The sequence below is a fragment of the Caloenas nicobarica genome, chromosome 4, assembly GCF_036013445.1.
Source record: "Caloenas nicobarica isolate bCalNic1 chromosome 4, bCalNic1.hap1, whole genome shotgun sequence".
NCBI classification, from domain to species: Eukaryota; Metazoa; Chordata; class Aves; order Columbiformes; family Columbidae; genus Caloenas; species Caloenas nicobarica.
This window is the reverse complement of record NC_088248.1, coordinates 37712598-37723306: the sequence shown is the minus strand read 5'-3', so window position 1 is coordinate 37723306 and position 10709 is coordinate 37712598. Positions and strand designations below refer to the sequence as shown.

The window sequence follows — 10709 nt, the reverse complement described above, 5'->3', positions numbered from 1 at the left end:
CAAGGGGAAAAGCTCTCAGTTGATAGTTGTGTTTTCTGTTTGGGTTGCTTATAGTGGAAACTCTACATAAATGCTTCAGTATTTCACCTCAAAAAGGAAATGCCTGGTTGCAAACAATTTTAACAGTATTTTCACGTGTTAAGGTTCTGCACAAACATGCAGTTAAGCCCGCTTGCCCCACTGACAGTCATTCTTAATCTAAAAAAGAAAGTATCAATGACCAAAGGTGCTTGGACAGACAACAATCTGACCTTGAGGTAACTCAAGAGATACGAAAAAGCATTCTCACTGTTGGAATGAGTTTGTCTTTTAGGCGTTATTGCTAAGTAAAGACGTAGGTTGCGCTGCTTGTGCTGTTGGAATGTTTCCCACTTTGTACAAATATTTTGCAGCCTGATCGCTGGCAAGAAAGATAAAAGCCATGGACAGCAATGAGAGATCAGTATGCTAATTGTACTCGTCTGATGATAGTGAAACATTTGAAACTTATTTACCATACTAATGCTTCTCCTGATTGATGTTGGTATAAATCTTATGTGACCCTTAAGAAAATTTGGCCTTGCATGTACAGATACTGAGATATTTATAGCATATGTATGTGGCGTAAGGGAAATATTTCCAGTCTTTATTCTTCTATAATTTCCTTTCTTCCGTACTGGAAAGGGAAGAGGTTAATTGTTTATTATCCTTTGGGAACACACTAAACTGCTGTTTCTCACCGTAGCCTTACATTTACCTCTATTTCCTGTTGACCTGCTGTTACATCATTTTATATTTCACTCTGAAATAGACAAATAATTTCAAAGATTTAATGAAACTGACATTCAAATAAAATTTAAAATTTTTGTATGTAGCTCTACAAGACAAAGACTTAATTTTAAATTTCAGAAACTTGCATTTTGGCTTTCAGAGTTTAAAGTTAGTTTACCTTTGGATCAAGTATTTTGTTAATTGCATCCATGCAAACATCAATTCTGACTTTCAATACATAGCAATTTGTATAAACTTCCTTTATATGTATGCTCATACATGCATATGGAGAGTTCAGTCAATTCAGATGATGTAGCACTGTGTCCAAAAGCTTTACGTTTATATATAATCGCACCGTTCCCATGCCAAACTGTTTTTACCAGATGAAGCTTATCTTGCGCAAATCAAAAGGGTAGTTTCAACAAAGTCAAAAGCAAGTCCAGTTCAGCTGAAAACAAGGTAATTTGAAGCCCTGCTCTCACTGAAGTTAGATGCCAATATAGTGCTGTGCTGTAATAGCATCACTCAGCTCTTTAATTCTATTGTGCAAGACATCTAGCACTTAAATTTACCTATGGTATCCAACCTTTAATGGGAGAATTCAGTGCATATTTCAGCTTCTGCTATGCTTCACAGTACTTCTGACCTTGGTGTTTTTTCCCTGAAATAAGGCCATTTTCTTTAGTTTGTGAGAGCATTCAGATTTAAATATTTAATATCCTGAGATAATTACAAATTTTGCTTGTTCTGTCCTGGCATGGAGACAATGCATAATCTGGGTTCTGCAGTAATCAAGGTATCATGATGTCATGACAGAATATGCTGTGATTACATCAACTGGTAGTTTAAAGTTTTTTCTATATGGCTCTTATCAGAATTTTGTATTTTTAGAAAAACAGAAAATGTGAGGAATACAGTTACATGAATAACTACTATTTGTTTGTGTCAGAAATTAAGAAAAATTCTTACATGCTGATTCAGTCTGAATCCACGTGGAAACAAGACAAACTCACCATTTTCTTTAGATACACTACATTTGACAGCTGAAGAATATAAATTTTGAGAAGTGTATGAAGTTTATTTAAAATGAGATGTTATTTGAAGTGCATACTATCTTTTTATGAAATCTACAGTCAACAAGCCAGTTTATAAACATATCGGTCAAAGATCACAATCAATGCCTTTTTCAAGAAGATTTTATGGTATCAGCATGTATAAAAAGAAGAGACATTTACAATAATTTTGTAGACTGACAAAGGGCTTCCTAGGACACTTTGGTACTTAGTTATTTTTACATCTGTAAAAGAACATGCATATATAGCTCTCTGATAGATAACATTATGTTTTTCTTATTATTTTATCAAAGTTAATTGAATAATTATGATTATATAAAATATCCAGTGCCACACTAAATCCATATATTCATTTATAAGGCATAACTGTTAAATAGTTACTCTTCACCTTTCTTGCTTTCCCATACTCTTACCTGTCCTTCTAAACAGATATAGGCATGGATACATGTGAAAGCTAAGTTAAATAAATACTTAAAAAATAAAGTCAGTGGTAGCATGCCTCTGATTTTGGAAAAGGCTTTTTTCAAAACTTCTAAAGGTTTACCTCCAGGGTTTTTTTTGTTGGTATAGTCAAGTTTGTCCATCTTTTTATATCCCATCCAGAATGGGATTTTATTTTTCTATATGGAGAAATTTGAAACTCCTGTTAAGCTCTGCCAGTATGAATCTGATTAAGGTTTTAAGTTCTTAGAGATGATGGGCTACATACAGACACTGATAAAAAATTTCAGCTATCCACTTTTCTTGATTGCTGTTCTTTCACTTATTAGAAACTATGTGCGGCAAGACGAAATACTGGATTTAAACTATGACACTGCTGATCTTCCCTCAACTTTATACAATTTACAGAAAATTTGACATTTCAAGACTAGTGCGATGACTTAAAAATCTGGGTATGACTTACTTTCAGGTTTGTTTTTGTTCTGCTAATGAAAGGGCTACCATGTTTTCCTCGTGTAGGTTTGTAATTTCTGCTGATATAAAAAGATGTGAAACGTGTATTTTCAAAAACAAAACGTAAAATAAAAGCTCCATGTATTCTTGACCTCCAGTGCTGAAAAGAACAGCCTATTTTCTGTTTGAAGTTCTCATTCATTGTAGTGCTGTGTTCCAAATATCCCATTCATTTTAATTACAGGAACAGAGTACTACGCAACACTGGGGTTGACCAAACAAAGGTTTATTTTCAATGGTCTATTTTTATGCTCTATTTATAATACTGTAGTGGGTATTTTAGGAAAACTACTATTAAGCAAATAGTTCTCTAGTACTGAATTTTCAAGTATGTTTAGCTGTCTGGTTTGGCAGCTAAGTTTAAGAAAACAAATGATAGGCTTTGCAGTAACAGCTCATTAGACAGGAGGATGGGCTTGACCTTAAGGCCTGACTTGAGAGATCTGAGTTATCAGTTTTGCATGACCCTTGGCTAATCTCTTATCTCTGTGCTTCAATTTTCTATCTATAGAATGAGGGATAACACTCTCTTTGCTTTCCTATATTGTAAACTCTTAGTATGCTTATGATACAGTAAGCCAGTAGGAGTGTGGTGCTGATTTTGGTGCTATTACAGTAATAGATTCTATATCATTAAGGTAATTCCGTAAAGCTGTAATGTTAGGTGTTAAAACATTTATGTATTAATACTGTATACATATAAGTACAGACAAAAAATGGACTTTGTGGTTCTGTGCTGGAGTTTGACATCATTTTACTCTACTGCCCTGCACACAGCCTGAATTGAGTAATCAACAGCAGGTCCAGTTTCTCTCAGTCTGAACTGTACAGGCCATTAAGAGTCCCCTTGGACAGATCCTTAATAATGCCATGGGAAATCCATCTCTAGGCACCTGGTGTTTGATTTGGTCTTTAACTTTCACTGGTCATTATGAGAGCCAAAGAATTTATAGGGAATGTTTCAACCAGATGAATTTCATGTACATCCTCCCACCGCCACCGTCCAATTCTTCTCTCCCTTCCCAGGGTGTGAGCCAGGGGCCTTTGCTCCAGGTCTCGCAGAATGTGGCAGACAGGGCTGCTGAAGGTGGGACTGCAGTGGCTCTATCAGGTCAGCCGTTCTTGATCTGGACTTGTGGTTAATTATCGGTTTAATTGTTGCTCCTTTAAAACACTGAAAATCCCATTATGAAACTGCTGGGGGAAAAAAAAGAGAAATAACCATTAAGGAGAGATTTAGTGGTCTAATGTCTTATACAAGATAGAATATATTATTTATCTAATACATGGCTGAAATTTTGGGAAATGTTTCTTAATTTGGAAATTTTAGCTTAAAAGGTTAAAAAAAAAAATCAAAAAGCCAAAAGCAAGAAGGCCTCTAATATTAGATTTTCTTCCATTTTTTGTCCAATGTTTTGCCTATGTAACTGATTAAAAATCAAATTCAATGCTCTTATCATTTCAAGCGTTGTTGTGAAAAAGAGAGGCTGCTATGCTCATCCCAGTTTCCAACCACCTGTTGAAATTCAAGCTTAAGGGTCCATCCTGTTTGCATCTGCAAATAGCTTTATCCATATGTACAACTCCATTGAGATCAATAAGATTACTCACTTTGAGTTAAGTTACCCAGGCATGTAAATATTTGCTGAATTAGGACTAAAACTGGAAGGGAATGTAAACGTAGATGGTAAATCCTACTTAAGATAAAGGAGCTGAGCACCCACAATGATGACTGGAGTTAACAGAGTTGGTTCAGGTGCCTGTCACCCCTTATTCCCCAGTCAAGCTTTCTGGATTTCTAAACAGCTTTATAAAGCAGAATTATCTTTAACTAAAATGTCTACAAGATTAATACATATTATGAATTGTTAAGTACGCTGTTTGGTTTCATCATTGACTTCTGTTGCAATAAATCAGCTCCCCAAAGAAAAGGAGATAATACTGAAAATAGCTTTATCTTGATATTCCATAGTGTGAGTGCACGTGTATCATGCAGCTACTGCAGTCTCAAGCAAAATGCATTATGTACTGTTTCAGGGCATGTTAGAGAAAGTTTAACTGTTTTCTGCACAGTCTCCAGATTATGGAAGCTGAACTGGAGGAAATGGGGTAAATTTACTTTTCTTACGAAGTGAAGCAAGCCATTCAGAAGTCATTCAAGAAGTCTCTGGACTTAAATTCCACTGTCCCTGTAATTCAGTCTTTGCATGCGGAGTGAATTGATCTGATTGCTTATCTCTTTAGGTTTATGCTTAAACTGATGAGGGAATCTCATTTAATCTCTCTTTTTGAAATGAATGAAGTGAGGAGACAGCATTCAGCAGTAAAGCATCCTTCTGGCATGTACCTTTTTCTACTTGAAGCTCAATTCTGTCACTCAGTATGCAGCCCATCTGAGATTAAATTTAAGATATGGTATATCTTTTTTTCCAGCCTCACAAAGTTGCCAGTTTACTATCCCATATGCACATTCTACGTGTTTATAGGCCAGCACTATATAGTGGAATGGTACCTTTTTGTATGGCTGGTTTGGGAGCGGTGTACACTCTTTTCACCCAGACAAGATTCTTGGTATAGAGTTGTTAAAAGGTTGAGTTTGGTCTCCTTTTTACTGTTAACTGCTTAGTAAATTGAAACATCTTGGGTTTTGCCATCATTTGTTTATGATGCTGTCATGCCTGGGGCTACATTATTTTAATATATAATGAGTTTAGAAGATGCAAAACTCCTGACTGCATGTTTTATTCATTCTTAAATTGCAGGAGCGCCTTGGTTTCCTTTTGAAGCCTACCCTATTTACATATGCTACCTGTGTGCTTCTGCAGTCACTCAGTATTTGAATGTATATGCCCTCATCAGCTATAAAGCATTAATGTTTTGCACTTGTATAGCCTTTCATTCAAAGAGCTCAAAGTCTTTCGCTGGCAATGATTAAGAATTACAGTCCCCTTTGAAGTGGGTAAATGCTACTACCTTCGTGTTACTGACAGGCAGAACGAGGTGTCTTTGCCCTGCATCCAACACGAACGAAGTGTCAGCGCTGGAAGTCCCGGAGCATCCTCTCCAGCTACCGCTTTGTGCCTCCTTCACAGGCACTACACTGTTTGCCCCGCAGCTTTGCCAATAGCCTTAAACGTTTGCAGGGCGGTAGTTCGCCCTATTTATAACAGCGGACCCGGGGATCTCCCACTCTGCCTCGGCAAAGGCATTTGCTCGGGAGCGGTGGCCTGGGAGGGTAACTTGGAGGGGGCAGCGAGGCCTGAGCAAAGCCGAGCGCCCACCCCGCGTCCCACCGTGCCCTGTTTTTCACAACAAACCACGGGAGACCAAGTGAAATCACACCTGTGGTTTGATTTCCTTCGTCAAATGCCTCTTAAAACTCTTCCGAAACGCAGGTGTACGTTAGGAAACGTGCTTATCGCGGGGAGCGCTCCCGGCCGCAGCCCGCTCCGGAGGAACGGTGCAGGGAGGCGGCAGCAGCTGCCCCGTCCTGCCGCGCGTTCTACCCGTGCGGCGCGGATTACCTGGCCCCCGCCCCGCCGGGGCTCAGGGGAAGGGCACCCTGGAGTGGAGCGGCACACAGCGCCGGTGGGAGCAGCCGTGCCGGTGGAGCTTCCTGCGCAGGGCCAGGTTGGCTGCGGAGAGAAGAGGGGAGAGAGGCAGGCAGGGCGTGAGCGGGGGAGTCGCCGGCAATGTGCCTCGGTAGTCGCGGCGCGGGGGCCAGCGGTCCTGCTCCCCCCGGGACGGGCAGGGGCGGCCCCGGCTCCACCGCTCCCCGGGATCTACCGCTGTCCCCAGCCGCGCCACCCCCCCTGCCGGCTGTGCTTCCCGGGAGCGGGCTTGCGACAGCTCCCTACCTTGAGTCCTACTTTATTCTGACCCTCCCAAAGTTGCCAGGCTCCTGAGATACCTGATGCGTGATCCCACGCTGCCGCTATAAGCAGAGACGAAGAGCAATACAAACCCAGGCTGCAAAAGCTCTCCGTTAAACGCGTGGCCGCGGAAGCCGGGCAGGTACGAACCCGCCCGGAGGGCAGAAACCGTGTGTCGGATGCGGTTTGAGAAACGCGCCGGCGGTGCCCGGGGCAGGCGCGACCCCCTCCCCGGCACACGCAGTCCCGGTGCGGCAGCGCTTACCTGGCCTCTGCCCGGCGGCGGGGAGGAGGCTCGCCAGGAGCAGAAACACGATACAGAGGAGCAGTTGGAGTCTCATGTCTGCAGTCAGCGTAGAGGCGCGCTCTGAAGGGAGCGGAGATGTATAAAGGCGAAGAAATGTACAGAAGAGCGGCCCGCGTGGCTGTAAGGGGCCGGCAGCGCCGCAGGCAGCCCCCCCGCCTGGCTCACATGCTAGTGACAAGCTGGGAAGCCCGCAGCCAGCGACGTCTTCCAGCAAGGTTAATGATCAGGCAGGGGCAAGGTTCCTGGTTTGCTCTGTGGTCAGTGCCTCCCTTCTCCCTTTCCTCTCTCTCTTTTTTTTTTTTTGTCACTCCCCCTTATTTTCCATAAGCAAACAATGCAGGAATGAAAAGTCCGTGTAAACAGTAGCTTCAGTCAATGCATTAGGGGCAAGGAGCCTTCTGAACAATGCAGCGACTTCACTTTAAATTCAACCCGGGCAGGAAAAAAAAATGTAAAACAAGGCCCGGTGTTCCCTCCTCCATTTGCAACTGTTTAAACTTTGCATTGCCCATATTGGTCCCACATGCAGAAAGCAATGGCAGTGGCAGGAAGTGTGTGTGTCCCCCTCCCCTTTGTCCCTCCTGACTGGGGGGGCTGGGAAGTTCCCCCCAGCACAGCCCTCCCTCGCAGCTCAAATACTTTCTCTCTTCTCTAAACTAGCTGCGAAGTTGTGGCTATTCAAAGTGAAACTGGTAGCAGTTAGGGCTAATGGCTGTCTTTTGTACCGTCAAGTATTTTTGAAGGATCAGAATATTCTGGAATTGATTAGCGAGTTTTTTGGGGCTTTTTTTTTTTGTGTGTGTGTGTGTGTGTTGTTTTTTTTTTAACCATGACGGATGTAAAAGAGAAGTATTACATGATATAACTGTTACAACAGTGTAATTGTAGGGAAAGCAGCTTTGGATAGGACGTTACGTTTGCATAGCCCATCTGTACATTGCATTGTATTTTCACTAAATTATGGTGAGAGCTCGCTTCAGTAACCTGCGCTGAAAACAGCTGGTGTGATAAAAGGGCAGGTATGCAAGCCTGAAGAAAGACAAGCCCTGTGAAATGTCTTAGCAGCAGTGATGGTTTTGAAATCCAGTGAATTACTGGCATCAGTTAAAATTTGACTGGTCCTTTTCTTATTTTCAACCTGCTAATTTTTTGGGATGGAATAGCACCTGAAGAGTTGGAAAATGAAAACTCGTCCCTTTTTGGAAGACATTTGTGTTTTAAAATAGCAGAAAAGGGTACACTTCTGCATGAAAGAGTACATTTCTGCATAGATGAAATACCAGTATTATTAATATTATCAAAAGTTGTCCAAAGTTGTTCTTTGCCTAATCCCATAAATAATGGAATATATATTTTTTTAAATTCAATTGTCTCTGTATTTTTTTCGCTGTTGTGGGTTTTCCCTTTTTCTTTAAAAGCCTGTTTAAATCAATAGTGCATGCTAGTCCCTCCTCTTAGAGTTGTATGTCATTACTGGTTTACTTGATTTGTCTAGGTAAAGTAAGTCTGTGTGAATTAAAAGACGACTTGCATCTTGAATACATGGTGGGAGTGATTATTAATGTTGTTACTTTAAAATGATGTCAAGGCTGCTGAGGAAAATGTCTTGGACAAAATGGTAACAAAGGAAATCCTCTACTGATTGATCACATTGATCTGTCAGAAGCAGCACACGCATCCCAGTGTTCATCTGTTCAGGTTGGTGGTCTTTATGTTGTCTCTGTACAATCTCTGGCCTTTAAACTAGACTTCTGTTTAATATTGATGCTGCTAGCTCAGCTGAAATTAGAGTCCCATGGTGCCAGTGACAGAATTGTCCTAAAGAGTGGATAATTTCAAATAGAAAAGTGGTAGAGAAATGGTGTGACCAGCTCACACAGTGAGTTTGTGACAGAATCAGGCTTATGTCCTCAATATCCTAAATCCCACTCTGGCGCTGTCTCCACAGGGCTGCCTTTAGGGACACATTCAGTTGTTGGCCATGAATGAGAACACACTAGCCATGGTGTTCATACAGCCCTGTAAATGATGATGACTTTAATTCAACGGTGAGCTATATAAGGTTCAGACTCATAACCTTAAGGTGGAAAGTGGTACAGACTTCAAAGCGGTAGGGACTCTAAATAGCTAAAAGGGCAGAAAGAATGCATAGACCATTGCCAGTCCCTTGGGCTATCTAGGCCTTTTCTGCACCTGTATGTGGTGAAGTTTACAGACATACTGAGGAGACCTTACATTTTAAGGGAATTGAGTAAGAGACAATATTTAAGTGCATTTTTTTTTTACTTTAGTTTAACTATGAGCTATTCATTCCACAGTTATTCAGTGCAAAAATTTACAAGGGTTTATTTGAATAATAAAGACCATGTCTCTATAGCATGTCCATTACAGATTTCTTGTAATTTTCCTGTACCCTACAGTAATAATTTGATGCTTACACACCGAAGAAGTTTCTAAAATGTGTTACATTCCCAGTCTATAATTTATAGCTCTTTTGCAAGCCACTTTCCTTCAGGTACTTTCTTTCGTGTGGCATACCACTACTTGAAAGTAGGCAAAGAACAGCTAGACAGAATGTAGTGATGTAATAGTTCTGCCCTTTTCACAGTGTTTGCTGGTGTGGTTTTGGTTTGGGCTTGTTTGGTCTTTATTGGCTTAAGAGGAAAGGGAATGTAAAGTATATAAGAAAGCTGTAGGTCTGTAGATAATGCTTTATGAGCTAGAATAATAATTTATTTGAATCAAAAGCTTCCATTTCTTATAATCTGAAAGGAACACAATAAAGGAATGATGATTTCAGCGTTTATTGCCTATACCATTGCTATTTTTCCAGGATGCAGTCTTTTCCTTACCTCCCCTTTGATAGGATCAAGAGTCAAATTATCAGTTTACTTCAAGAAAGAGAAAAAGATAGTTAGCACATTGCAGAAATAATTTCAAAAGTTCCAACAAGGAAAATTTATGACTGCCTTTCCTGGATATCAAACATCAACTGTAAGTAACACACATGGCATTGTCTTTTGCTTGACACATTTCAGTAAGTCTTATTCAATACTGTATCACTTCACTGGATACATAATAAATTGTTCTGCATGACATTTTCAGTACAGAGTGACGGTTACATTCTGCCTGTTTGGGGGGAAAAACAATTTAAAATCATTATGCCATTTCTAAGAATAAGATTGGGAGAAATCAGGGAAAAGTGACTGAGGGAATATCCAATTGTTTTGTCACATATAGAAAAATATAGTCTTTTGACAATTTAAATGATTGGAAGCACAAAAGATAAAATAATGGGTAGAAGTAGAATAAGCAGAGGTGGATGATAACAACAAGACAAAGATAATTGGACACCTGCAGTAAAGAGTAAGGGATTAATTAGCATTCTCTATTGGGCTGCTAGTCAGGGATTGAATCCTACCTTCCCTTTGAAGGCCAGCACATAACTATAAACATTAGTGTTTGTCATTAATATTTGAGAACAGCTTTCAGGTGCTATCAGTATAAAATGTTAAATGAAGCTTCTCAAGTACAGGAATCATGATATGTGGCAATACTATTTTCAGTCTCTGTGTATCAGATACCCCCTTGGATAATATCTCTTCACATCCTAAGTATCCATAAAAATACATTTATCATTTTGGATCTCTACTGTGCTATGAGAGGACATACTGAATGCTTGGCAGAGTGATAGCGACAGTGAAAATTCTTGTTTATTTTGACTTACAAGTGTCAGATAAGATATAATATCAG

General features: G+C 40.3%; 1 protein-coding gene across 2 annotated transcripts; it reads right to left on the bottom strand.

Annotated features, from left to right (window-relative positions):
- Window positions 1-2077: 2077 nt before the first annotated feature.
- Window positions 2078-7189, bottom strand: APELA (apelin receptor early endogenous ligand). Of its 2 annotated transcripts, none has more exons than XM_065634323.1 (3): window positions 6915-7189; window positions 6302-6412; window positions 2078-3974 (listed from the first exon to the last, which is right to left on the bottom strand). In XM_065634323.1, the coding sequence occupies exons 1-2, from the start codon at window positions 6988-6990 to the stop codon at window positions 6324-6326; spliced, it is 165 nt and encodes a 54-aa protein (XP_065490395.1). In that variant the 5' UTR covers window positions 6991-7189; the 3' UTR covers window positions 2078-3974; window positions 6302-6323. The 2 variants fall into 2 exon arrangements, with proteins under 2 accessions (XP_065490395.1, XP_065490396.1); XM_065634324.1 differs by having other exon boundaries at window positions 2078-3971.
- Window positions 7190-10709: the final 3520 nt, after the last annotated feature.